The 27,847-nt window shown below is 45.2% G+C and overlaps 2 protein-coding genes across 5 annotated transcripts in view; both read left to right on the top strand.

Annotated features, from left to right (window-relative positions):
• Positions 1–20,004, top strand: part of LOC144101241 (protein HID1) — a 31,009-nt gene extending 11,005 nt beyond the window's left edge. Inside the window, exons 7-19 of the mRNA XM_077634321.1 lie at positions 1,203–1,257; positions 2,214–2,406; positions 2,930–3,139; positions 5,981–6,071; positions 7,656–7,807; positions 8,716–8,794; positions 9,556–9,617; positions 10,148–10,250; positions 11,234–11,485; positions 13,287–13,375; positions 15,051–15,220; positions 15,875–16,033; positions 18,166–20,004. Coding sequence (XP_077490447.1) covers positions 1,203–1,257; positions 2,214–2,406; positions 2,930–3,139; positions 5,981–6,071; positions 7,656–7,807; positions 8,716–8,794; positions 9,556–9,617; positions 10,148–10,250; positions 11,234–11,485; positions 13,287–13,375; positions 15,051–15,220; positions 15,875–16,033; positions 18,166–18,229 — 1,679 coding nt within the window. The 3' untranslated portion in view covers positions 18,230–20,004. The remainder of the gene's footprint in view (positions 1–1,202; positions 1,258–2,213; positions 2,407–2,929; positions 3,140–5,980; positions 6,072–7,655; positions 7,808–8,715; positions 8,795–9,555; positions 9,618–10,147; positions 10,251–11,233; positions 11,486–13,286; positions 13,376–15,050; positions 15,221–15,874; positions 16,034–18,165) is intronic.
• Positions 20,005–25,859: 5,855 nt separating this feature from the next.
• On the top strand, positions 25,860–27,309 carry LOC144101240 (uncharacterized). Of its 4 annotated transcripts, none has more exons than XM_077634320.1 (3): positions 25,860–26,040; positions 26,234–26,325; positions 26,877–27,309. In XM_077634320.1, the coding sequence occupies exons 2-3, from the start codon at positions 26,294–26,296 to the stop codon at positions 27,193–27,195; spliced, it is 351 nt and encodes a 116-aa protein (XP_077490446.1). In that variant the 5' UTR covers positions 25,860–26,040; positions 26,234–26,293; the 3' UTR covers positions 27,196–27,309. The 4 variants fall into 4 exon arrangements, 3 of the variants coding, with proteins under 3 accessions (XP_077490446.1, XP_077490445.1, XP_077490444.1); XM_077634319.1 differs by having other exon boundaries at positions 26,221–26,325; XM_077634318.1 differs by having other exon boundaries at positions 26,191–26,325.
• Positions 27,310–27,847: the final 538 nt, after the last annotated feature.

The following is a 27,847-nucleotide window of genomic DNA, read 5'->3' as shown; positions in this document are numbered from 1 at the left end:
ACTGCTTCGAGAACTGAGCTTGTGATGATTTTGCGCATTGCAGCTAATATTGAATGCAATACTAGTATGTGTGCTACTCCTACTAAAAAGGACGCTGAGACAACCGGATCCAATTTTTGTTCTTTGTAAAAATCTATTGCTTGGCTTTTTGTGGTATTGTTGATGTTTATTTGGCAGAAAAAGGCGCATTTATTGCCGAGAAAACTGCATTTAATTTTTTTTTTCTGGCCACTCGAATCAAACTTTGATAGTGAAAGGACTCTGTGATCATCACTGGGGACTGGATGGTCGTGTAGCACTGCAGCCTCAGAGATATGTGTGAAAAAACTGCCTACGTTAAAAAAACGTTATCACATTACGCTTGTAAACACAGCCTGGGGAGCAAATACATGTATTTTATTCTTTGGCCTTTCATTTTCAGTGGAAATGCAGTAACCAGTTGTTACAGGCCAACAGCGTCACTGAGGGAAAATAGAAATTGGCCTGTTTTGATAGGATGCTGCATCGTGAACACAGAGAAACTACTTTCACTGAAAACTGAGCTTTGGTTAGCAAGAAAATACCAAGAAATGAATTACTGGTGTTGCAATCGCCAGCTGATTTCGCAGGTGAAATGCGTGTGTTGCCACTGATTTGTGAGCCACTGCGGTGGCTCAAAAATAGTGCTCGACTGCTGACCCAAAGGGCGCGGGTTTGATCCCGGCTGTGGCAGTCGCATTTTGATGGAGGCAAAATGCTAGAGGCCTGTGCACTGTGAATGTCTGTACACGTTAAAGGACACCAGGTGATGGAAATTATCTGGAGCTCTCTACTACAGCCATAACCTGAGCTACATTGGAACGTTAAACCCCAGAAAAGCAAAACAGATTATTTCGGGCACAGATCTCGGGGGGGGTGCGTTACACCACTATTCACTTTAAAACAGTGGCAACCTGTCCTTTTCAATTAAGGACGCCAAGAGTTTGGATCGACTGGCAGGAAGATCTTTTAAATCCTATTTTCTAGCCGATTAATGACTCTTGCTGTCATACAAATGTCAGTGTAAGCAGAGAAAGCCAGAGAAGCAATTTTTACTCAGAACAATAATTAGATGGTGTTGTTTAGTGTCTGTTTAACACCTCATATTATAGCAGTCTGCTCACTAGCTGCCCGCCACTGTGTCCATTTACTAACTGCTTGCTCCCACGATCCTCAATGCATAGAGGCCCACCAACAGCCCAACAAGTGGATCCACTTCTTTACATCAGCCGACAACAGGTGTGTGCCGTAGTTCTTTGTGCATCTGGAGTCAGGCTGTCATACATGGCAGTGAAAGTAGCACCCATTAAAATTATGACCTGAAATGAAAGAGATCACCGCAGTTTGTTTTATGAGCGTGTATAAGATAGTTTTGTGTGGGTGGACTAAGGAAGACGTCGTATATGGTCATATGCATGGGCATAAGGATAGAGGGTTTCCTTCCAGAGAGGACACATAATAAAAACTTAAAAAGCAAACACATGCTGTAATTTGAGTAGTAACTGTCCTCCAGACATGTATTTAGGTAAAGAAAGGCTGCATAAGTGAAAATAGGTTCAGGTAATTTTTTTGTACTATCAGTAACCAACTGTTGCCAAATAAAAGGCTTTGATTATAGAATACCTCAAGCTGCGGTTGAAAATTAACAGCACTGCTTTTGGTGTGCAGTCCTATTACTACTGTCTAGTTTACTGTCAATTGCATGCATACTATATATGTTTGCCATGTCTGATTTGTTTTTATGGCATAGACTGACGTGCACCCCGCTCCCTTGAGCGATATATTTCTTGATTGTTGCTTGCATGAAATGATGTCGTAATGTAACAAGGCTTGATGATTCCTTGTCATCAGTCCCTTGAACTGTGAGATTGGTTGTCATGTGACCTCTGGCATGTGGCATGTCCCTAATTCATTCCTGGCCCGGTGCCGCCGTGGTGGCTCAGTGGTTATGGCGCTTGGCTACTGACCCGAAAGATGCGGGTTCGATCCTGGCCGCAACGGTCGAATTTTGATGGAGGCGAAATTCTAGAGGCCCATGTACTGTGCGATGTCAGTGCACGTTAAAGAACCCCAGGTGGTCGAAATTTCCGGAGCCCTTCACTACGGCGTCCCTCATAGCATGAGTCGCTTTGGGACGTTAAACCCCTTAAGCCAAACCAATCATTCCTGGCCCGGCTGTCATGGTGGCTGTGCAGGCATGCGCTTCCGCTGTTCACCTCGCTGCTGAACGTGGTGTGTGGTTATGACCCCGTTGGCTACGGCCTGCCCTTCAACCACCTGCTGTTCGCTGACCACCGAGAGCCCCTGGTGGAGGTGGCACTGCAGCTTTTGGTGGTCACCCTGGACCACGACTTCCGGCCTCCACAAAACAACTCCGCTGGCAATTCGGTAGGTCCAGCATTTACAGCTTTCTTAATATAGCACCATGCAGTGTGACTTGTGGATTGTGGACAAAGTGGATTCCAAGAGAAGGCAAGCATAACAGAGGGTGGCAGAAAGTCAGGTGGGCAGGTGAGATTAGGAGGTTTACCGGACTAAGGTGGCCACAGCTGGCACAGGACTCCGTGGGAGACTGCTTTGTTCTGCATGTGCACTGCACGCATGCACAGAGGGAAAGAGAGACTGGTTTTCTCTCAAATGGGCAAGTAAGGTGTACGCCTTAAAAAGAACTTGCAGAGAGTGTTGCAATGTGCAGATAGATGCAATGTTTAATGCATTGGCCTGATGGAACATACATGCAGAGCTTTTTATTGAAACTGCAGCATCAAACCGAAAGTACTCTTGCGCAGTCCTCTGCAGCATGATAACTGATTGTTTTTTCTTTCTATTATTTTTCAACTTGTAGTGATGCTTTCTGTACTTGTATGCAAGCTGTCTAAAAGGCAAAGGCTGACTGAATCTATGCATGCAGGGCCCTGAGAGCGAGGCCTGGTGCGAGAACCTGTTCATCAACTACCTGTCGCGCGTCCACCGGGAGGAGGACTTCTCCTTCATCCTGCGGGGCTTCACACGGCTCCTCAACAACCCTCTGGTGCGCACCTACCTGCCCCACTCAGCCAAGCGCATCGCCTGCCACCAGGAGCTGCTGGTGTTCTTCTGGAAGCTCTGCGACTACAACAAGGCAAGGGGCCCCTGCTGGACAGAAACCCCTCTTTTAACTCTGCCAGTTTGAGTTTGTCTGTCATTTCTTGGAGAAATTTAAATGGTTAGCAGGAGGTTTGAGTGACCAAGTAGCCCGAGTTTATGGGTGCAGTCGTGGTACTGCGGTCCGAGAAAAAGGCCACATGAAACTAGAGCTCAGCCAGAGTTAATGCTTCATGCTCTGGCACTTGTGGGCTCATGGTTTTTTCTTCTCAGTCTTCGGATGGTCGGAATCATCTACCCATTCCTTTATTGAGTACATTTGACTTGGTTTTAATTAAAAACATGTTCATCAGATTTCACGAAATTAACATTGAACATTTTTTGTGTGTTCTTCTGGCTCTCTGAGATATTTGTGATACTGTACGTACTCTTGTAAGGGCCGCTCCCGTGTGAGGGCCACACCCCCAACTTTGGAACCGAAATTTTGAACGCAAAAATTCATGCACTAGCAAAAATGAAGTTTCACAAGCCCAGCATCCAGCCGCAAAGTCGCCTTCGAGGAGCGGCTACGCATACTACCTGACACTCGCTGGGCGTGCCGCGTGTTCCAGTACCTGCACTTCGAAGGAACCAGAATGCAATAGTGTGCTCGCGTCCAACGGCTACGCAGCAGATTCGGTTCCTTCACCAAGCCCATCGAAGAGAACACCGAACAAACCGAGCGTGGCTGGGCGCAAGTTAGGCGTCAACAAGAAGCATGTGCGTCAGTGGTGCAGCCAGAAAGAACAGCTCACTGGTGCGAACCACAGCCGGAAAGCATTCTGCGGGAAGCAGTGAATCCGGAGCTTGAAATGGAACTTGTGGAGTGCGTCACGACGACAAGAAAAATTGGCTGTGGTTTAGCTCTGGTTAAATCTAGAGTGACGCGATAGCTACAGCTGACCGGGTGGAACTTGGTCACGTGACCAACCACATGACGAACCATGTGATCAGCCACGGCGCCGTGCTGCTGGCAGCTGCTCTGCATCACGTGACCAACCATGTCACAGCGTGGCGCGCCACCATGCTGAAGGCTCGAAATGCTACCGTAATGTAGCTATTGCTACAAAAACGGCTATGCAGTGTCGATGGAGATGGTCCGCTTCAAAGCCGTTGCCATTGATCGCCACATGGGCATTCCGCTTACGAATTTTAAAGCAAGTAGGGGATGGCTTCGAAGCATTATGAACCGGAGCGTGCTCTCCACTTGGCGCACAACGACATTGTGCCAAAAGCTGCCCAGAGTACGAGGACGAACTGTTGAAGCCCCACCGTTTCGTTAGCAGCCTTCGAAGGGAGCGCGGCTATGACCTGGCTCAGATAGGGAACGTGGATCAGACACATGTCGGGTCCATCCACCAGGAAATACCACAGTTGATTTTAAAGGTGCAAAAAACATTTATGTGCACACAACCGGCACAGAACAGCAGCAGTGCAGAGTGATGATGTGCGGATCAGACGCAGGAATGCGGGAACGATGAGGGAATGCGGATCAAACACATGTCTGGTCCATACACCAGGAAATACCACAGTTGATTTTAAAGGTGCAAAAAACATTTATGTGCACACAACCTGTGCAGAACAGCAGCGGTGCAGGGTGATGATGTGCATCACTGCCGATGGCAGAAAGCTGCCACCATATGTGGTTTTCTAGAGGAAGACAGAAGAGAAGTTTCCAGAGGACATTATCGTTCGTGCGCAGGAAAAAGGTTGAATGTGCGATGAACTCGTTTTGGACTTGGTAAAGACGCTGTGAGCGACCAACTGGGCGGCCTGTTGCAACGGAGGGCTTTGCTCGTCCGTGACAGTTTTCGAGGCTATCTCACAGACCGTGTCAAGGCCCGACTCGCCGAAACTCGAACAAGTTTAGCTGTCATTCCCGGGGTAATGACAAGCATCCTGCAGCCGCTGGATGTCAGCGGACGTTCACAAGAAGGCTCCTACTGGACGGTTGAAGAGGGCTTCGCTGCAGAAAGTTTATGTGTGGATTTTAAGCACATGGCGTGGAGTGTTGTGTGACACCATTGTGAAAAGCTTCAAGGTGACTGGGCCATCGAACTAGACAGATGGCACCGAAGACTACTACCTCTGGGAAGGCGCCCATGAGACGAGCTTTTCAATTAGCTGCCAGAGCGAAAGGGACGAGGAATTTCTTTGACTAAAGTATGTGTGGTCATTTAGCAGTATTTGCATTATCATTTAGAACAGCCATGGTAGCGCGACATTTCTGCGGATAGATGTAGGCCTGACTTTTCTAAGAGCCGCACCCCGTAAAAATCGCGGAAAAAAAGTGCGGCCGTTACACGAGTGTATACAGTATATAAATTTTAACTCTCACAAGCATGTTTGCTTTTGTGTATTGAAATCTGAGGATTGGATTTGCATTCTGCTTTTTTAATGCAATAATTAGAAGCATCATAGGGAAAAAAATGTGTCGGTCATAAAATTCACCCATTGCCTGGAGGGAACTGACATCACCAGACTAAACTTCTCATCACCAGACCAGAAGCGGCAACTGTACGTCCGCGTCGCCACCTCGAGATACTTGTGGGCAAGCTTCTAGCCACCTGGCAGATGACCCGAAGTAATGCCTGGTTGTGTGCAGACATACATGTATGGGTTTTTGAACAGCACCGTGCACTAATGACACAAAACTCTATCTAAACGTATCATCAGCCTCTAATGCTATCACATTGCCAGCTCATACTGTAATTAGGGAGCTGTGTGAAATTTTCTTGCTGCTGATGTGTTTGCCCCCATCTTTTTTGTGAGGGCAGTGCAAATAAATGAGGAGCAAAAAGTTTTTCTTATAGCACTTGACCTCTCTGTGCACTTGCAGAAGTTCCTATTCTATGTGCTGAAGAGCTCGGAGGTGCTGGAGATCCTGGTGCCCACGCTGTATCACCTCAACGATGCCCGTGCAGACCAGTGTGAGTAGCTGCACCTTGCCACATGACACGCAAGGTTCTGCGAGTGTCTTTTGATACTTTCGTGCTTTTCACAGCACTTCTGTGTAATGCCATTATGGCAGAGGTTTGTGCACTGTCTACAGTGTACAAACCTCCATGCCATGGACCACATTGATTGAAGGGCTGGGGAGAGGCTTGCACCATTCAGTATGCACATTGCCTTAGGAATCCTCCTTCCAGGACAATTTCAGAAGCACTATGAAAGTGTATCACTTGCATTTAAATTACGTCTATTTGCTTTGAAAAATAAATGGGTAAGTTGTACTTTCTAGCTGTAGCCCACTCTCTGCCTACTATTATTGAACAAACGCTTCATTTAAGGCGCCCATAGCACAGCAACCTCCTCCATGTTACATGTAAGGATTCTTTTATGGCTGTAGGGCACCTCGCTTCCCTGCAATCAATACTGGTGCAGTGGCTGGTTCTGTCACTATAGAAAACTTGAGAAGTTTCATGGCACTTAAAACGCTCCAGTGCAATTTGGCTCTGCCCTGCAGTGTGCCAGTGCTTTGATTCACAATACTGGATGATCGCTCTTTTTCTGTTAAACAGCCATCAGAGTATGCGTTAGAACAGTTCACTTTTTCAAGAATCTACGATGAAGCGGTTATCTTGGGGAGAGCAGAATTTCTGTTCAGACACATTACAGTTTATTTTCAAAAAAGCAGTCTGCTTTTCTTACAGGAAGTTTTTTTTTATAGGCACTTGCCACACCATGAAAATTGTTTGCAGTAACATTTTTTCTTACAACTTAGCAACTCGTATTATCAAGTTGTAAGCTTCGATTCTTGATAGAGACAACAGTCAAAAACAAAAAACACGGGACAGGATCACATCATTTACAGCATAATTTGTGTTGCCAGCTAACCTAATCTGTTGCCATAATGTTCTGTGGGAGGTCCATTGCTGTCTTTTGCAATGCTTTACTGGGTGCTTGCCTAAGGGCGCCACGAAGCTCAAAGGGTGCAACCCAGAAGGCTCGAAGTGCTAGCACAACGTAGCTATCTCTACAAAACGCCCACCTGAGAGGTGTGAGGCTTGGTCAACATTGGAAGCTCAGGCCTGTTCTTGTACTTTCTGAAATGATACGGATGTAATCAGATGCTCTTCAGCTGAACCACACTAAGAAGTTCTTGTGGTACAATGATCACTCACTTTAGTGTTGAAATGACAGCATGGAATACGGGAACTTAAATGTACCTTGTGTCCCTTTTTCACCATGTCACTAAAATAGACTCTGGTGCAGCTAGTTAGATAGTGTCTAGTTAGTGTTAGTTAGTGCCTAGTTAGATAAAGCTAAAATGGATGAGTTACAGACTGTTTTGAAACAACTGCACTAGCAGTGCTGAAGATGGCGGCATTGAGAAACAAAAAATGGCGGCGAAAGATTAAAGAAAGGTGGTTCGTGAAAGTTTCACAAAAATTTAAGTTGCTTCGAAGCCCTGTTAATGCGTTAACAATTTTTTGCCGTTGTGCTGTAATGTTTGTTCACCAGCAAGAGAAGCGCCTTGATGTTCATCTGCGGATACGTGCTTCTCTGTGTAGCTCGGGTGGGCCTGGTGCACATCGGGGTATTCATCCTGCTGCTGCTGAGCGGTGAACGCAACTTCGGGGTGCGGCTCAACAAGCCTTACTCGGCCAGTGTGCCCATGGACATCTCCATCTTCACTGGCACCCACGCTGACCTGCTCATCATCGTAGGTGCCCTTCTTCTATGGACAGGAGTGGTGTGCTTTAAGGAAGCCACTGAAGTTTAACGACAGTTTTCATTCAAAACACTTTCATTGACAATCAATAGAGTCATGCCAGACCTCTAATTCGCACTTTTCGAATTCATTTTAGTTTTCTCACCCCCCCCCTTCCCCCTTTTGTGTTTTTGATTGTGTGCTCGGTGCATGAGTTTTGTGTCGTCTGCTGCCGGGCGCTGCCACTCAAGCCTTCTAAGGCTTTGGCAGGCCCGCATTTGTATTGGAATGAGAAAATAAAAGATTTTATTATTATTATTATTATTATTATTATTATTATTATTATTATTATTATTATTATTATTATTATTATTATTATTAATAAGCAGCATGATCTCAACAGAAGCTTGGTAGAATTATTGGTTTGTTGTCATTAGAGATTTGTGTGGGTAGTGGAGTTAGTTTTCATGTTAGACAGTTTGATTTGAAATGTTTGTTTGCATTCAGTAGAGAGACTGCACAGCTCTACTAATAGTCGACATAAACTTAACAGGGACTTGTCAGAATTTTTCTTTCGACTTGTTTTCGGTAGACTTTTAAGACTGGAATAGAGTTTTAGTTTTGATGTTAGAGATTTTAGCAGCTGTCTTTGTGAAGCTGGCAGCACAAGATACCACGTGGCTCACACTTAAAGCCACGCTCGGACCTCAATTGGCCACCGTCCAATCTTTGCACCAGTGTGTCTGCTTTAAGGCTAAAAAGAAAATTGAAAGCGGTGGAGGTCGGCAGTTCAAGCATCAAGGAAAAGTTGAATGTGCATTTGCAAAATTCCGCCAAAGAATTGCACTTCTAACACTTCCTCTGGCTTTTGCTTGCATCTGCATATCACTTGGCCTCTTTCTGTTTTTGGGTGATCACAGGTGTTCCACAAGATAATCACCACTGGTCACCAGCGGCTGCAGCCTCTGTTTGACTGTCTTCTGACTATCATCGTGAATGGTGAGAGCAACACTTCACACCGTGACTATATCAGCAGCAAATGTTGAAAGGAGTTGAATAGAAAACTAAACAACACTTAGCCAACAGTTTGTCAGTGATAAAGCGTTGTTGGAAGGCATGATTGGTAGCTTTCTTATAATTGGTAGTCCGTGCTTGCACTGCTTGATGCTTAGCTATTTTGTGTTCTACTTTCATGTTGGAGTAGCTGTAGCAAAATAGCCTTAAGAAGAACACTGAAAAAGCAACTTTTGCCTGGCTTTCATGCTTTAATGTGTAGATTACAGTGGCGAGTACAGTCTCGGCAGCATATTTCTTTCACATGGAAAAGTGAAAACATATACTGGTGTAGTGTGATGTGTTGTGATAAGCTGGCCCTTAGAGCCAGTGTCTGTTTGCACAAACAGTGCACAGAGCAGTTCTTTTCTTCATCCACTGTAAGTTTAGGCCTTGTTTTATTTCTTACATGTGCAAATCGCAAGGAAACATTAAAAAGGCCTCCCATAATTGCAGTCTGTTTTTAATTGCGAACACTAGAGCTACTGTGGTGTCATCTGCAGAAATGTGACATCTGTGCTCATTCGCTATCATGCATTGAGTACGATATCTCGTGTTCAGTTAAAATAGAGTACTATTGAGAATCTGCAGTGATGTAGTCATTGCCAGAACATTGTGGGAGTTTTAATGTCGTACAGGGCACATATAAAGAGCTTCATGTTTTCTTCTGGTCCTGACTGAGTTCCTATCTCCTGTGGATGGTTTAGTGTCACCATACCTGAAGACTCTGTCCATGGTCGCGAGCACCAAGCTGCTTCATTTGCTTGAGGTGAGTGACCGGGTATTGAGATGCCATCCTTGTACAAAGTACACAGTTTGCATTGCACATGGCTTGAAACAGCCCCTTTGCATGTGTGCATGTGCATGTATCTGCTAGATGGTGAAGCATGCCCAGGTCATGCTTTTTAAAAGGATTTTACACTATCCCTACGGCCAGTTTTTTAGTCCTCCTAACAAGAAAGAAAAAAAAATGCTCAATTGTGCAGTGTATTGCTTCTTGCCCAGGACATGGAGATAAAGGGAATGTGGTCCATTCTTGGTTGTTTCAAGCTACAAGGAGCCACACTTACTGGCATTTAAAAGCCACTGTGCGCACTTTAGGTTGGGTGCAGGAATAAATAGCAGTGAACGGCTTTCTGCTTTCAGCAGAAAAACTCATTTTCTCTGCATAAGACCCCACCTGTATTCATAAAAAGGTTGGAAATGAATTCATGCCCGCATTTTTGGGTTTCTCGTATTTTTCACTTTTTTTGCTTATATCAATACAAAGCAGCTGGCCGTTGTGGTGCTGCTCTGCAGGCATTCAGCACCCCGTGGTTCCTCTACTCAAACCCCACCAACCACCACCTGGTGTTCTTTCTGCTGGAGATCTTCAACAACATCATCCAGTACCAATTTGACGGTGAGAGTGGTGGCATCAGACCCACCCTACTATGGGCTCAATTTGTTTAAATTCATAGACATGAGATACAGAGGGGCATACAGTATCGATAGGTTTCAGCAACTTGAAGTTTGCATGTTTATGCAACAACATTGGTAAAAAAATCTCTGCAGTAGCCCACCAAGTATGGTAATTTTTGGAAATTAGTTGGTCACTTGTTTGCATGCTTTCTACATCTGCTGCCAACCACAGAACAAAATAACAAGCCTGACTATGGTAATACATGCTCAGTAAATACTTTTTACCTGTTGTGAGTTTTTATGGAAAATGTTTTTCTTGTGTTTGTATCTTTTTGTCAAAATCCTTTTAGAGATTATTGTAACTACTGTTATGTGACACCAAGATGAACAGCAATGAAATAGGAAAAATGAAAAGATAGTTGACTCCAACATAAAGTTCCTTTAGGAGTGTGCACTGGCCACGTGGCTTGTGGAGAATTGTTGGTGCTGCAGCTAGTAGAATATAGTTAAGGTGCACATCACAACCACTTTTACCCTGGTTCTGCTAGCCAGAAACTTCTACCAGCCATCCCGAGCTTTCCAATCTTCTTGCTGTAGTCGGATACAACTCAAGAACGAAGCGGCTTACCCCCGTCAAAACATCCCCATCCAGCCAATGGCGTCGGCCGATTCTCATGACCCTGCTAGCGTGACAATTCAGGGAGTGGCCTAACAACGGGGGGGGGGGGGGGTCTATCCTCTTTTATCTGCCACTCCCTGTGTTGTCATGCAAGCAGGGTCATGAGAATTCACTGACCCATCAGCTGGAAGAGGGTTGTTTGACGGGGAAAAGCCGCTTCGTTCTTGAGTTGTGTCTGACTATATCCGCATTTTGCTTCATTAGGTCAGTTGAAAAAATGTGTGCTCGGCTTGAGTAGGCTCAGGCAAAACGCATCTGACAGACTGTTGGCTGCCCTTCTAGAACGCATCCTCTCTCCATTGCAGGCAACTCCAACCTAGTGTACACAGTGATCCGCAAGCGACACGTGTTCCATGCCCTAGCCAACTTACCCACAGAGCAGGGCACCATCGAACGCTCGCTCAACCGGCGCTCCCGCGGGGGTGGGCCCACCCCTTCCGTCCCTACCACACCCACCGAAGAAGCCATCCCACCAACCACAGCCACCGAGGATGAGCCCCACCCTACGGAAGAGGCCCCGTCAGCCGGCCTGAACGCCAGCCTGGCAGCCACCCCACGTATGTAGGCTGGCCATCCTGCCTTAATTCGTTTTTTGCGCTTTTGAAAATAGCATTGAGTACCTGAAGTAGTTGAGAGGAGCAGTTGACTGACAGGGCTGAGTGAATTCAGTCGTGCGCTATTCAAGCAGCACAATAATTTAGGCATGTACGAGAATTCGATAATTGCGAATATTCGGTCGAATAGTAAAATATTCAATACAAATATTTAGTATTCTTGAAATATTTGAAAATGTCGGAAGTATTCGTCTTGAGTGATTAACGTTTCTAGAACTATTGCTGCATATGGTTTCAGTTCAGCATACCTCCTCCGAGTTGGCATCGCGGTGCGCACAACCAAAGCCATGTGCCTGCTTGTGGCTACAGACATGAGCAGCCGGATGCACGGCGTACAGATCTTTGTTCCTGCATGCCATATAACCAGCATGGCGGCATGCATCAGTAGAGAGATCTAGCATAGCATGATCCGCTTCCACGCGCCACCAGTGGCCCTGACAGAGCAGGTGTGTAAACAGCTAGCTGGCACTTGGCATCTTGTGGCATCTTCGGAGCGCTTTGCACATGTGCAGTGGGTTCCTACGGAAGAAGATCGCACCATGCGAAATCTAAACAAAGTCACCTTGGCGCAGATCAAGTGATATTGAAACTGATGCCAGGAGTATACACGAACTCAATCGGATATGAGGCAAGTTACTTCCTTGAAGGAAAGGATAAATACTTCAGGAAGAGAGGAGAAGGCATCACTTCTTTCATTCTCAAAACCAGCTCTTTCCTCATAGTTAATAGGACCCGAACCACACTCCGTTGAGCTCACATAAAATGAAGCATGGTGTGCTGCTGCATAACTGAGGTTTTTCGTTTTTGGGTTTTATATTTTCTCAAATTCGGGGTGTAAAAATCGGCCGCTATTTTTCACTTGATAATAGGGGAGAAGTCGAGTTTTTCGGGGAAAAATTGGAAATTCAGGTTTTTTTTTTCGGTTTAAATTTGCAAACTGTAATAATTTATTCAATTTTTTTAAATCGAAGTGTAACAGCTAGGAAGGTTGGTAAGCGGGGAAAAATTGGGAGTTCTCAAGAAAATATTCCGGAATTCGGCGTTTCTTTGCTAATTAATAATTACTGGCAGTCAGGAGCCTGGATCAGATTTAGGACATGGAACTAAATTTTAGTCACACAATCTGATCATCGACTCTTTAACACGTCCTTGTTAACATACCTAATCATCTACATGCGCAATATTGCGGTTTTCGTACGAGACCTGTTCGCTCTTCGGAGAGATTTCGGCTAAAAGAACGTTCTCTGAACATCACAGCCGACATTACCTATGCATGACATTGTCAACACGGCATTTGCTAGCCCGGTGTAGAGCACAGTTGCATCGTGCATGCCAATAGTCCACGACTTCGGCACCTGCATTCGTGGGGCTTGCTTCCTGCAAATACTGGTTAAACTCCCCGCGAAGCGAGTCTACATCATCAGTCACAGAAATCAAGAGAGGTCAGTAGTCATCAAACAACTGACTCAGCAGCCGCTTCTGGAATGGATCCAGTACACATCTCCCAATTTCCATAGCATCAGCTGGGTTACATCCTTGTCTGTTGGCCACATGTTGCCTACGTGCCAACGGGGGGTAGAGTAGTTCCGTGGGCACAGTTGTTCCAGAAGTAGGGTACCCGATTTTTCAGGAACATGTTCGAGGCGCAAAAATCGGGTAAAATCGGGTTTTACCCAAAAGCAAAGAACCCTAAGCATAACACATGATAGAAATTGGTAAACCATTGGCGTCATATCCTTTGCAGGCCTGGAGAAAATGACAGAGCAGGCACACCCGGCATCCTCTCCGGCAGGCAGCACGGCCACGAGTCCCACTGAGAAGTCACCACCACGGGTGAGCAAGAACTTTTCTCGGCCTAGCTTGTGTTGTACTGTAAACACCACTTGAGGCCGCAGACTAGTACGCGATACTTTTTCGAAAGAGGGCAGCACGCGTCCAACACCTCTCCGCCCACCATTTTGCTGTCACGTATGATGTACTCTGGACTTCTTTTTAATTCTGATTAACTAAGCTTATTTCTTATTGACTGGTTGGCCAGGATACGGAAATATATGCACTTACTGGAAGGGCAGATGGAAATATACAGGAGGAGTAAATCGAAAATGCAGCAGAAACGTAACGAAATGTGGCCACCATCTGGTGGATGCTTTAAATGATGGAGTGCAGTAGAACTCCGCTATACTAAAGTAAACTGGGATATAGTAAGGTGAAACCTTGTCCCATTTCACCTTCCACAGACTACTGTACATTTCTTTTTCATTTATGGTAAAGGCGTCTGTAGTGGAACGGTTGTAATAGAGCATAAAATGGTGCACTAAACTCTGGCCGTGGTGACGTACTTCCTGCAAAGTGATGACATTGCAGTGGTTAGAGATGATAAAACGGCGCTCTTGGAGATGGCTTAACCACGAAGCGCGTTAGCTATGAGGAGAAGCCAGCTTTTTGAAGGCCTTGGGGTCATAAGGCGAAGTGCGCAGCACGCACTGGAAAAAAGAAAGTAAAACTCGCTATAAACTTAGTGGGGGTCACTGAGAAAGGAAAGACAGTAAAAGTGCAGTGAGGAGTAGGGAAGGGAAGAAAAGTGCAAAAGTTCGCATCACGCTGCATCATCACACTCCATCGCAGAGCATGAGGCAGCAACAGCAAGAAGTGGAGGCACGACAATGCATGGGCGGTTTTCCAATGCGTGGCTGTGTTGCGTGCGTTTCCAAACTATTGCCTCTTAAACAACAAAGGACACGGAAGACGAAGCCGTGCTCACACAAAGCTATAGTTTCCACATGGAATCAAACTCGCGTTATATTCGTAGCCGTGTTGTATACGTGCAAATGTGGTACTTCTGATGTAAACGAAATTGAAAATATGATACCATTATATGTGATAACTGAAAATAAACAATTATCACATAAAGGGACAAGAAGAGCATAATGGAAAGTATCTGAGTGTTTCTTTTATAGATCAACACTATGTGTTTAGTAAGTAGCCATCAGTTAATTACCAGGTAGCATCCTCAGAGCCACGCCATTACCAACGGCTGATATAGTAAATATTTTTGCTGGTGCGGGTGACTTTACTATAGAGGGGTTCTGCTGTATTTGGAAGAAAGAGTTTTTAACGTTGGAAACGTGTTTTTCCCATGTTCATACATTACAGCAGACTCTTTGGGTAGGCAGCTCAATCTTTTGACACTTCTCGCAGTACCTGCGGCCACATAAAGCCCTAGAGTTCTCAGTCCCAGGCTACTTGCCTGCAGTGCCATCCTTTGAGTTCACATTTCGACTGTAGCAGCAAGAATTATTTATTGCGTGTTGCGTCGCCGCCACTGCAATCCTCTTTCACAAGATGCTCTTTCTTCTGTCCTTTCACCTTACCTGCCATCCCTTGCCCCACTGCATAGTTTGGGTCAGTTACAACTCCGCCTTTCCTTTCCTCACAGCCACCCCACCACTGGTGCCTAGCTCCACCATCAGTGAGGTAGACCACTGCTGTTACTGTTTTTGTTGCGCAGGCTGGCTCCCGGGGTGGACCGGCATTGACGCGTGCCGCCAGTGGTGAGGAAGAGTGGCGTGGTCCAACACCCGAGTGGGTGGCCTCGTGGAAGCAGAAGCTGCCCCTGCAGACTATCATGCGTCTGCTGCAGGTCCTGGTGCCCCAAGTGGAGAAGATCTGCATTGACAAGTCAGTGCTGCTTTTCCTCTTCTGTTCACTTCTGTTGGTATACAAGCCCTGATTTGCATTTATAGTGAAGATTTTTGTTGGTAGCCGGCACCAGTGAGGCACTGTTCTGCAAACATTCTCCAGGGGGCACTGTTCCAGGGACTTGTTAGGGATAGTACTCTCATTAAGGATGTATTCTTGTAATTTATGGCAAACTCCATATCGTTGTGTGATTGTGTGACCCACCTGTATCTAAACCCTACAATAGTCTTACTGGCGATGAAAACATAGCTAATAAATAAAGAGAAACTGTCCTGGGGACTTGTAAGGCACAGCTCTAGGTATATTTTTCAAGACACATTGTTTCAGGAGCTTGTTAGGCACTCTTCTGGGGACATTCTACAAGGGCAACAGTTGTAGGGACACTATCTGGAAAGGTTCAGCAGTGCAGACTTGCAGCCATCTGATCCCTCATCTGTATTGTCATCCCTCTTATCTGTACTAAAGCATACTAAATGCAAGTATATCTTCTGTAACTATCATAACATCAGGCACCCAATCGCAGTGGACCTCATAATGGAAGCCAAAATCTGAACAAGGGGCTTGCTATTCCATGGTTACTTGAGGGCATCTAACTAACATCCTTGTTGTGGCGCTTCTGCTGTGTGCGTGCAGGGGCCTGACAGACGAGAGTGAGATCCTCAAGTTCCTGCAGCATGGCACCCTGGTGGGCTTGCTGCCCGTGCCCCACCCTATCCTGATCCGCAAATACCAGTCCAACGCAGGCACAACCATGTGGTTCCGCACCTACATGTGGGGGCTCATCTACCTAAGGTGTGCACACCTCGTCTTCCGCTTGGTGCCTTGTCAGAGTCGCATTTCGGTTGCTGTGAATGTTTATTACTTCCCTGTCTTGCAATACAAAGGTATGTGTACAGTAGCTTCTAATTCGTGAAAAAAAATAATGTATGTATTATTTGTTTATTTTCTCGCAAGTGTGCCATGGAGACAGGCTGAAAGTTATGTCTGGTTAGCTGATCATGGGGTACCTACAAGTCAGCGGCTGTTCAGCCTGAAGAAATAGACTGAATAAAGCTAATTAGCACATAACTTTAAAGAGCAGTGCAAAAGAAGGAAGACTTACACTTCGGCGTGGAACCTTGGGAACAATGCTCTATTTTATTCCCCGATTTCTACTTCTACACCATTCCAAGCCTATCAGCAGCTGCAATGGCAACGCATTATCATATTTGCTGCATGGTTATCCAGCTGTGCTAAAACTCACTAATAATAGTAGTAATATATATTTTAGCCTTAAAAGGTTGGAAGAAATACAGGTTGCTTGCAGCAAGCACAGATTGCATTTATCACAACTTCTAACCACAGATGTGCCGAAGCAAAGCTTTCTCTGTACCGTCACAAGTGAACATACGAATTGTGTTAGGCTGAGATCCTGTTCCAAACAAGGTGCGTTTTTTTGACCTGACAGCCTGTTCAGTTTCCATAGGTGAACGTAATTAAAGGTGTCAAAATGAAATTGGGAATGGCTCATAGAGAAAAAAACAACATTACAGCGAGTTCCCATTAAGACGAATAAGGTTAAGACGAATTGTCAGATAAGACAAACCTTGTGAGACCATTTGGATGGTTCACCATAGGATTCAATGTGAAAAAAAAAAATTCCACTTAAGATGAGCTGTTTTGCAGACGTTCTGTTATGACGCGAACCTCAGCGAGCCTGCGCAACGACGCAGCACGACAGGTGCAGCACTGTCAAGCAAAGAAAAAATATATAAAACGCATCCACATAGGAAAGCACACCCCGACAAGATAGCTTTCACGCGATTTCGCTTCATTGTGCGGAGGAGCTGTCTTGCGGAGACACACTTCTTTGTGGGGAAGCTTTCTTGCGACACGGAAAGGCAGGGCATGCATGCCTGTGTGCACGGCGCACAGATCTCTGCACCATGCGCACGTCACGTGCCACACGTTGCCATCGGCGGACTAAACGGCACGTAGGCGCGGAATAGACCTGCTCGTTGACTTGGGGCTTAAACGGTTGGAAGCTGAATTTTAAACTGATGCAGCATCGCAGTTCACTTTATCGCGGTGCAGAGATGGCCAAATATCGGCGCTCTATGGTCACTGCCTGTGGCAGACAGATAGGCGTATGGCGTTGATAATAGATTTGATAACAGCTACATCATGGAAAGAGGGGGTTAAGAGAGAGATATGCAGAGACACAGCTGGGCACCTTCAGAACACTTGGAGCCTCAAAAATCAAGTCAGGAACAAAAAGAAATGAATAACAGTTGCTATGGTAGAAAAAGTGAGTAAGAAGAGACATTGAATTTCATGTCCTCACTGTTAGCCCACTTCACACATAGTGCCATATGTATTCTGTTTGCAATTATCCTCTCACTGCAAGGTTATTGTATGCATTGCTTTCGTGTAACACATATTGGACATGAGTAGCACGCTCACTTACCTTTTTGAGTGGCACTTCTGATAAGACAAACAAGTTTTCTTGTTCCTTCAAGTTCGTCTTGAAGGGAGTCTACTGTATCTGGAAGCAGAAACGCATTTTAAAGACTATTCAACTATCATGTGTGTGGATATCTGTCATCATATGGACACAGTTTCTCAGTTTAATGAAGTTTTCTATTTGACTCAGTTTTAACTTCACATGTGCTTGAAAAGAAAGGAAGAAAGAGGTAGTGTACACTTATGAAGGGGCAGCCTTGCAGCTTCTTGGTTAAATAATTAGCAGCTCTAGTACGACAGTAACACTACCTCATGAAGTCTTTCTCACTTTGAATGTTATATGTTACTTAACTCTTGCTTCAACCTCATATTGCAATATTAATGCTTTGTCCTAAGACTAATAAGTTTCGTTAAGCGCAGATGGTAAGCTTTTGTATCGGTTGTCACGCTAATAGTGAGCGTTCCATTTGCCTCCCTGACAGGAATGTGGACCCCCCTATCTGGTACGACACGGAAGTGCGGCTCTTTGAGATTCAGCGACTCTAGTCAGGCCAACACTTGCCACAACAGCCTTGAGAGACCAAAGGGAATTCCATGATCTGCGCAGTGCACAAGCGACAGCCTCGCATCATTCCTGCAGCATCGTAGAAGAACACCTGGTGTGCTGTGATTGACAATGCCCGGTGCTGTGTCACGAGTGCTGCAGGCAGTGGAGGCACTTCTCTGTGCTTGCGCCATCTGGCCCCTCTGCAGCAAACAACTGCACATCTACAGTACACAGCTCTAGTGCAAGTTGGCATTCCCAAGGACACCAACAGATGGCTCCACAACCACCGGCAGCAACATCTGTCTGGAGCAAGGACTGTTTATATCTTCCTGTTTGTGTGCTAGGCTAAGTTTTTGGTCATGCAGTCTGCACCATGGACTCGCCAGCACAGCAATGGAGCACAAAACCATGCAAAAGCCCGACAAATGTCACGTGGAAGCAAGCTTCCACATTTTCAAAGCTGGAAGTGTGTGCCACAGCTTCTGGCCATGGGTGCAATCAGAGCTCTTAAACTGACAGCTAACGATTCAATGCCGAACATAGTTCTGGCACGGCTGTTGTTTGGTGTTCACTTTCTGGCTGCGATGTAGTTTATCACCGTTATTAGCTTTCACATGAAGGCGTAGTGCATTGCTGGGATATGGCTTACACGAGCCGCTGTCAAGACATAGTGCCACAGAACTTTTTTCTCCTTGGACGCTTGTGAATCCGCGTGGAGCTGATCTGTGAGCTACTTCATTTCACTTTTGGCAGCAAAGATAGGCTACGAGATCTTCTAGCTAAAATAGTGAACACATTTGCAAAGACATTAGTGAAGCAGTAAGAAAAAAACCAATGGAGCACTAATATATAGCATAGTTTTTTTTTTTTTTTTTTTGAGGGGATGAGATGGTGGGGAGGAGGGGGACTACCGTTTTTTACAAATATCCCTTGAACATCATACACAGGGGGTTGCAAAATAGTTCTTATTAATAATAATTGGTTTCTTGGGGGGAAAGGAAATGGTGCAGTATCTGTCTCGTATATCATTGGACACCTGAACCGCACCGCTGTAAGGGAAGGGATAAAGGATGGAGTGAAAGAAGAAAGGAAGAGAGAGGTGCCGTAGTGGAGGGCTCCGGAATAATTTCGACCACCTGGGCATCTTTAACGTGCACTGACATCATCGCACAGTACACGGGCACCTTTAGCGTTTTGCCTCCATAAAAACGCAGCCGCCGCGGTCGGGTTCGAACCCAGGAACTCCAGCTTATTATCAGTTAAGCTTTTTGCACCGCCCATTATAATGATATTTACAGTGGGCTTGATATAAAATGGAGGAAAGTAGGTGCTGCTTAGTTGTGGAAGGAGGGAAAAATAATCAAGCATTTTATCTCATTTCATGGCTCTTGGATGCGAAGCCTTGTGCAGTAATCGCTCGTATGCAGGCTCCATTGACAAAGCTGAAGCTGCGGGCACTAAATGCAGGGCTGCATCTGGCCTTCATAAAAGAGCCGAAACCACAGTACTGTTGGTGCAGTGCCTCCGGTGCGGGCCAGTTCTTATCCGCTCGGTGTCATGGTGGTAGCGGCATTCTCCGCCTGGTGGTCTTCCCTGCATTCTGTTCCTTGCTACACATTGTGCCACCCATAACTCTGTCAATGTTTTGCAACTGAGGCAACATTGCCTCCGCCATGCGACACGAAGGGAAAAAAAAAAATAAGGAGCGGGTGAAAAAGAAAAGGATCTGCTTTTTTTTTTTTTCGTAATAAACCAAATTCATTTTATGGTTGCAGTCAGTTGTACTGTTTGTTACTTTAAAGGTGCACTAAAGAGGATTCTGAGCTCGCTTTTTTACCTTGGGAACATGATCTACACGCTCCAAGCATTCTTAGAAGCTTCGAATTATTGTACTGTGTGGCAGATTTCCCTATTAAATCTGATTAAATGTCCAGTCTCTCACCTTTTCTTTTTTTTTAACTGACCTCTCAGGGTAGGAAGAGTTAGCGTGGAGTCCCTTTCAATTAGTAGCATGGTGGCTTGCCGCTCTGCTATCGGTGGAGTGATACATAGTAATACGCAGAGTGGTCTGCAAAAGCAAAGAGTCCACTCGTATCTTTATTTCCGTGGGCCTAATTTGTGGCTGTGTTGTCTGCGACGGATCAAGAAGGGCTGGAGCCGGGACGTTTATTTCGATTTAATAGGAAAATTGGCCACACAGAGCAATAATTCAAAGTTTTTAGGAATGCTCGGAGCCTGTAGGTCGAGTTCCCGCAGTAAAAAGACGAGCTTAGAATCCCCTTAAAGGGACACTGGTCTTAGACCTATTTTACTTATTTTTATTCTGAGCCTTATGAAACTATTACCTAATTCAGTTTATATACTAATTTCAAATCTTAATTATTTTTTTATAAATAAATTAATAAGGTAATTTCAAATATTAATTTATTAGTACTACCTCTGTGCAAAAAAAAGGCTGAAATAATTTCTAATCCATGTCCATATAGTCTAGTGAGTCAAGAGTGCACTAATCAAAGCTGTTTTTCTATATTACCCTCATCTGTAATTTTACAGCACTTTGAATACAAACCAACATTCAAGGTTTAAATGTCATGCATCGGTAAACTGCAAAATTATGAATTTTTTAAACACGATTGAACAATTGTGCGTGGATTATTGCACACAATGTGCCTTCAGCTTCCTTTTGTAAACAATATGACATCTCTATCTGTCCTACGTTTCGAGATATCAACATACTAAGACAGCGAGACGTCCAAAATTTTCATGCTGTTAAATCATCTGCTCCTGTGAAAGTGAATTTAATATTATGGTTGAAACAATGATTTCTGCAAGGAAAAAAATTGGTAGAGTTCCAAAATAATAGCTGTAGATTCCAGAAATGTCACTTTTAGAACATTTAATTTTGGGTAACTTTTTTGGTCCCAGAGACCAGAGTTCCTTGGGTGATGCTCATGGGGGCGCTCTGCACGTCCATGGTCGATAACCTTTTACCCAGCTAATGCAGGGTTAGGCAGTGTCAAATGTATGTAAGCTGTAAAGTACCGTTCCGGGATCCCTAATGTCTATGTTGTTATACAGCCCCAGAGGTGTAGCCCTTTCCCTGGCGACATCTCTTGTATAACAGCACACTGTAGACGTGCACACATTTGTTCATGTATTGGTGGTGTAAACACAACCGCATTAAGGAATTTTTAAGCCCGCTGTAACAGATGCTATAAGTGGGATACAAGTCAAGAAAAAAGCACGGTTTTTTCCCTGTCAAAGGAGCCCCTTAGAGCCAATGGCATGTGTCGGTTATCATGAACCTTCTAGCTTGAGTAGCCGGACAACGCAGAGAGAGGACTATTCGCTTTCATCTGCCACTCTCTGCACTGTCACGCTAGCAGGTTCATGAGAATCGGCCGACCCCATTGGGTGAAAGGGGGGTCTTTTGACGAGGAAAACCACTTTTTTTTTACTTGTATCCGACTATAGGGGAGTATTTAGGGGATAGGGGATATTTAGGGGAATATTTTGAAATATCCAAGGTTCAGGTGCTAATATCCATGTCAGACAACTATTCTGTGACTTTACACCATGTCTATACGTATGAAATGCATCTCGTGGGATGGGGGCAAGGCACATAACATGTCCTTGCCCAGACAACTATATGCAGAGACAAAATTCCAACATATTTTGCCAAATCCTGAACATGGATATGCTCGCAGTGTATTTTTATGGTGCCTCACTTTCTTTCTTATTTGCAGCAACTATCATTTTATTTTGGAAACAACTGATATATTTGTCACAAACCTACAAAACGTTGCAAGAGTGGAGAAACAGGGCAATGGCAAGCATTGCACTTTCCATCAGTGTTGACGAGGGGGAGCTAGCCAGTGAAGAATTGCACCTGTTGCTATGCCTACTGTTGTGGAGTGAAATATGTACAGGATGTCACTGCTACCCTTCTTTCTGCCTTCCACCATAATCATGTACAAAAGTAACGAGGAAATTTTAATCCTTCTGGCATAAAGCTTTTCAGGGTCGAAGTTTTATGCAATGCTCTGTGGGCCTCTGTCAGCAGCACGATGTCTAACACCCTACTTTTCCTTTGTTCTGGTTCGTGCGAGTAGCAGTAAGACGCAAAGCATGTGGCAAGCTGCATAGCTTAAGTAGAGCTATGCATAGCATGACAGTTCTGAACTGAACTTGATGCAGCTGTGATGCCGGTCCCTGAAAGAGGAAAGGAGTTGTTGCAATACTGATGATGGCTGTTCAGTGGCCCCAATTTCCAGTCACATCTGGAGAGATGAGAGTTGTATTAGTGCACAAGCATACCTTGCACAGCCCACAGGTAAGTGTAGTTGGTATCAAACAGGATCACTGGGATCTATATATCGCTTGGGCAATAACTGGATTATGCCGCTTGATGGTCACAAAGAAGTGGCTATTCACAGAGCTTTGAAATATGTTGTATGACAAGGATCGCAGTCTAGTCAAGCCTTCTAGTTTCAAGGGGAAGGCTAGTTACTGTGGAGAGGGCTCGCACACCTTTTCTTTATTAAAATGTTTTGCTTTTGCTATTACTTAATAGAATTTGCCTCAGCAGCCATGTGCTGATGCATTTGAAACGAAAACTTATTGGCAGTGAAAGTGACATTCTCTGCTATGTTAAAATTAGGTTGGATCTGCATAGCACACGCAGGCTTTGTTCAACAGCGGCAGCATAGGCATTCCTGCCATCTTTATTTGCTCAGCAAAACGGCATTCTCATAGAGCAGGCACTATAGTGGTTGTGGCTTGTGGGACGAAAAGAATTTCTAGACTTCTCAGCCTGCACTGCAATCGATGCACATTGGTGCTGTGCATCAATATTCGTGTTGTTGCATCAATATGCTTTAGGAGATATTTCATGGTGTGTGTCATGATAGCACCCTGGCTATTCATTCCAATGTTGCGCATATATATAAGCAAGAAAAGATCAGCTAAGCTATATGCGCGACTTTAACTTCATGTCATTCAAATCAATGCGCGAAAAGCGCTCAAGTCCTGCATATTACTCGCATTTGGAGGGAGACGCAGCTTTCTGCAAAGCTTTTTTATTCATGTATTTACTACTTGAATTTTTTAGAATATTAGAAACAAATTTGTGACTACTCTCAAAAAATTTCACTCTCTTCAGAAAATTGTTTTCTAATATATGTTTCCCCTAAATGTTGTGAAAAGGCTGCAGTTATAGAAATGTGACAGAAGGCTGGTTCAGAGTTCATCGCATTCGATCAGGTTGCGACATTTTTTCTTTTTTCTGGAAAGCACAAATTTTGGTTTTGAATGTTTTGCTATGCAATGACCGTTGACATCAGATTGAGCAAGAAGGAAATTTCATGCAAGAAATCCAAAATTTTTAAATTTGAAAGGCAAACAATCTCTTGACCTGCTTTATGCCCCTAGGAGTGCAACAAAGCAAACGGGGTCAAAAAAAGATAAAACAGTCGTGTAGAAATATACTCCGCAACCATATAGGCAGAAAACTGTCACGAAGAAAAACACCCATTGTCCAAGTGTGTGCCCACAATCCAAACCTGCCGTGGTTCACGAAACAATTTTTATTATACTCTACTTTCAGTCAATGTTGAGAGCCAACAGCAATTGCTGCCAGAAATCCAACTGCTGCTCTTTTCAACCGCTGTAGTGGCCTCGTGATTTAGGTGCTGGGTTCGATCCCCAGTGCCACCGGATACCCACAGGTTTTGTAATTGCTAAGAGCGTCCCCAGGCTTTCCTGTGGTGGCCTCTTGATTTAGGTGCTGGGTTCGATCCCCAGTGCCGCCGGATGCCCACAAGTTATGTAATTGCTACGAGCGTCCCCAGGCCTTCCACTTCGCATGTGCACTTGGCGCTTTATTGCGGCTCCCACGTGCCACCGATCGTATGTGCAGAGCTCGATGTGTGGACCAACTGCTAGTCACAAGCATTTTCGTCAGATCTGCCGGAAACAGCAAGCTTCAAGAACTTTCAGAATAGGGCTGGCACGTCACTGCCGACAGTTTTCCCTGGCCCGCGCTCGCGACGTTGTCCTAATCGGGGACTATATATGGCATGTCGACCCACTTTCAGGAAATTGACGATTAATTATTAGCTCCATGGGAACCTGCATCGCTGACTATGCAAAAAAAAAGGAAAAGGGATAATCTCCTAAGAGAATTTAGCCAAACTGCTAAAAGTGCTTCAAACGCTGCATGCTCGCCGCCAAGACACTGATTTCGCACTTTTGCCGCCGCTTGAAAAAAATGAAAATTATTTTTGGAAGAAAGGAAATGGCGCAGTATCTGTCTCTCATACCGGGGACATCTGACCTGGGGCCGTAAGGGAAGGGATAAAGGAGGTAGTGAAAGAAGGAAGGAAGAAAGAGGGGCCGTAGTGGAGGGCTCCGGGATAATTTCGACCACCTGGGGATATTTAACAAGGGAGATCTCCACTACGGGCTCAGGAATAATTTCGACCACCTGGAGATCTTCAACGAGGAGGAAGACCTCCACCACGGCACCTCTTTCTTCTTTCTCTCTCTTCTTTACCCCTTCCTTACTGCGCGCGGTTCGGGTGTCCACCGAGATATGCGAGACAGTTACTGCGCGCCATATTTTCTTTCCAAAGATCAATTTCATTTCATCTTTAACGTGCACTGACACGGCTGCCGCACTGCCGCTTCCAGCCCGTAGCGCGTTCTAGCTGTGAACTGTGCGAAGGAAATGGCGCAGTATCTGTCTCGCATATCGGTGGAATCCTGAACCGCGCCGTAAAGGAAAGGATAAAGGAGGGAGTGAAAGAAGAAAGAGGTCACCGTAGTGGAGGGCTCCGGAATAATTTCGACCACGTGGCGATCTTCATATGCACTGGCATCGCACGTACAGCACACGGGCGCCTTTAGCGTTTCGCCCCACCTAAACGCAGCCGCCGCGGTCGGGTTCGAACCCGGAAACTCCGGATCAGTAGCCGAGCGCCCTATAGCCACTGAGCCACCGCGGCGTGTTTCTGTGCATGTCCGGTATGATTGCCCAGCGACGGAAACGCGTGGAAGCCTTTTTATGTTAAATATGTGGACTATACGACACAATGTTTGAAGTCTGATTCGAAAGTCGATCGTGAGCGAGCTCAAGATCGCGGAAAACTATGAATCTTTCTTTTCCGGAGGCAATTTCGAAGGGGCATGAGGTCGGACCAGAGAGAGTTAATGAAGTTATGCTGGCAGATGTCTTTAGTGACAAGAAACGTTGTAAAACGTGTACGTAGTTCATTTATTTTTCACGGGTATCACGCAGCTGAAATATTCGCTTCTCGATCCGCACAAGTACGTACTGTCGTGCAGTATTGACGAAGGGGAAGTTGAAAAATTGGTGGAGGAAGTTAAGGAAGGGGTGAATTTGGAGAGGAAAAGGAGTCAAACTAGACATTTTAAGAACGAAATTGAAGGAAAAGTAAAAAATCAATTAACAATAGGGGAATTATAGGCAAGGTGGCGCAAGCTGCCGCTTGATACAACGCGTAAAGACATTATTATTATTATTCATCCATGATTAAACTGATGATGATGATGCGACGCGTTTTTGTCGCTAGGCGACCACCGGGCATGCGCAGAACGGGTGTACGGGCTCTCCCGGAAAATTAAACAAAAAAAAACACTTCCCGTCTCCCGTTACAGATCGCTGTCTGCGCCGCATAGTTTTGTTGAGACCATTAGCTGTGCACTGTTCATACCGCCAAGTTTACCGACGCAAGTGCGATTTTTGAGCAATACATACGGAACAGATGTCCATTTGACGTGATACATAAGCGTAAGTAACGTTATTGCTCAGTTGCAACCGTGTCTGTTCTAGCGTTCTCGCGACAAGCACGCATTGAATTCGCAGTAGTATTTTGTCGTGCATATGCCTTTAGCATGCCTTTAAAGGAACCCTACGCCTTTGCAAGTGTTCTTGCTATAGTGTACTAGATCCTAATCTAGTACACTATAGTTCTTGCCTTCAGGCAGCTGCCCGTGAGGCCCCGCCCCGGATAAAGCCAACCCGTATCAATCCACCAAACGTGATGGCGCCAGGAGTGGAGCGAAGCGACCTGGAGTAAGCCATTTTCACCTTTTTTCACATCTCTTCTGTAATCTAAACTACCGCGCTCGCAGGCATGCGTGCGCAAATTATTGAACGGAGCACTTGAATGAACTCATCGCTGCAGATGAAACAACTTGTGTAAAACAAAACTTGCGAGGGAGCACGCGCAGTGCCCGTCTGCCATTTTATACCCCTGTCACACGGCCAGTTTCAATGGCCGTCGAGTCGAGAGCCTTTGAAATTCTCCATCGCCATCGAGCTCGAAGGGGCCCTTCGCCAGTCATCCATAGGTGTCATTAATTTTGTGTCACCTTCGTGTATTGCTGCTTGTCTCATATGCTGCACATTGTACAACTGTAACTGTGAAAAATAACAAACTCATCATGTGTGTGTGATCTGTCAGGGAATTTAGTCGCAGGAACACACACAGCAGTTTTTAATAAAACCTTTGGTGCAGTGTGTCAGGCTCCTCCCAGCCTACTCCAAAGTTTCTTTGGGCTGTTCTGTTTGCTAGACAAAACAAGTAATTGATGGTGGAACCCCATAATCTCATGCCGCCGCAGCAACCCCACCGGAGCTGCTCCCAGCACACCTGAGCCAGCTGCTGGAGCCGCCAGGGAAAATGCAGCCGAGGAAGCGGAAAGGATGGACTTTGATCAGCGGCTGCCACAGCTCCCAGCTATCGAGATCCGGCAGGAGGACATAGATGAATTACTTTCAGTCCTCCTCAACCGCCTTCGGGAGGCCGAGGCCAACAAAGACGAGAGGCACCGAGAGCGCATGGCCACCGAAGAGAAGCGCCACCGGGCAACTATCGCCATTCTGAACCAGCTGAGTGCTGCTCTAAGGCAGCAGCATCCTCCTGCACATGACGGTGCATAGCATGCATTTTTGGTCTGTCTCCTTTGCCAAGTCTTTCAGTTCTTATCTGAATGCATGATCTTATCTATGTTTTTGTTTGTGAAATAAACATAATAATGGTTAGAAGCTTCCTTATTTACAATGGTTGCAGTTGATGCTAGTTGTTAATAGTGAGAGGAACACGTCACCTTACTACATTTGCCTTAACATGCTTATTGACATCAGAATGAGTGACACATCTTGCTTGTGTTGAGAGTGGGAGAAAAGGCTGCCAAGAATGATGAGAGCTTAACTGAGCTGCAGGCCTTTGCACTGGCAGCCTGACATGAATACAAAGTTAGTCATCTATGTACGAGTAGATAGATGTACAGACAAAATGTTGCTATCAAAACATACAAACAGCAAACGGAACAGTAAATGTCTGTAAAATAAGCATGCATTAGAGCAAAGTAATTCAAATATCTTGTTAGTATAGTGCGTCGACAAAATACATAGCAGCATTGGTGACGTACGATGACAGTTGTACATTTATGTAGTGTTCATGTATAATCTGTTAGTTGTATAGGTGGAGTAGTATATTTGATTATGTGTATACCATAAGATACTGAATGCCCACCCAAAATTCTTAAGTGGTCGTAATGAAGGGAGGTGGGATCTTATTTTATCAGAGTTG

Source organism: Amblyomma americanum, chromosome 8 (genome assembly GCF_052857255.1).
Source record: "Amblyomma americanum isolate KBUSLIRL-KWMA chromosome 8, ASM5285725v1, whole genome shotgun sequence".
In the NCBI taxonomy this organism is placed as follows: domain Eukaryota; kingdom Metazoa; phylum Arthropoda; class Arachnida; order Ixodida; family Ixodidae; genus Amblyomma; species Amblyomma americanum.
This window is presented reverse-complemented; position numbering and strand designations above follow the sequence as displayed.

Excerpts from the sequence above, each read along its gene's own strand:
- LOC144101240 (XM_077634320.1), top strand. The coding sequence starts at position 26,294 with ATGGCGCCAGGAGTGGAGCGAAGCGACCTGGA. Across the intron at positions 26,326-26,876 it reads GTGGAGCGAAGCGACCTGGA|CAACCCCACCGGAGCTGCTC; the intron begins GTAAGCCATTTT and ends ATGCCGCCGCAG.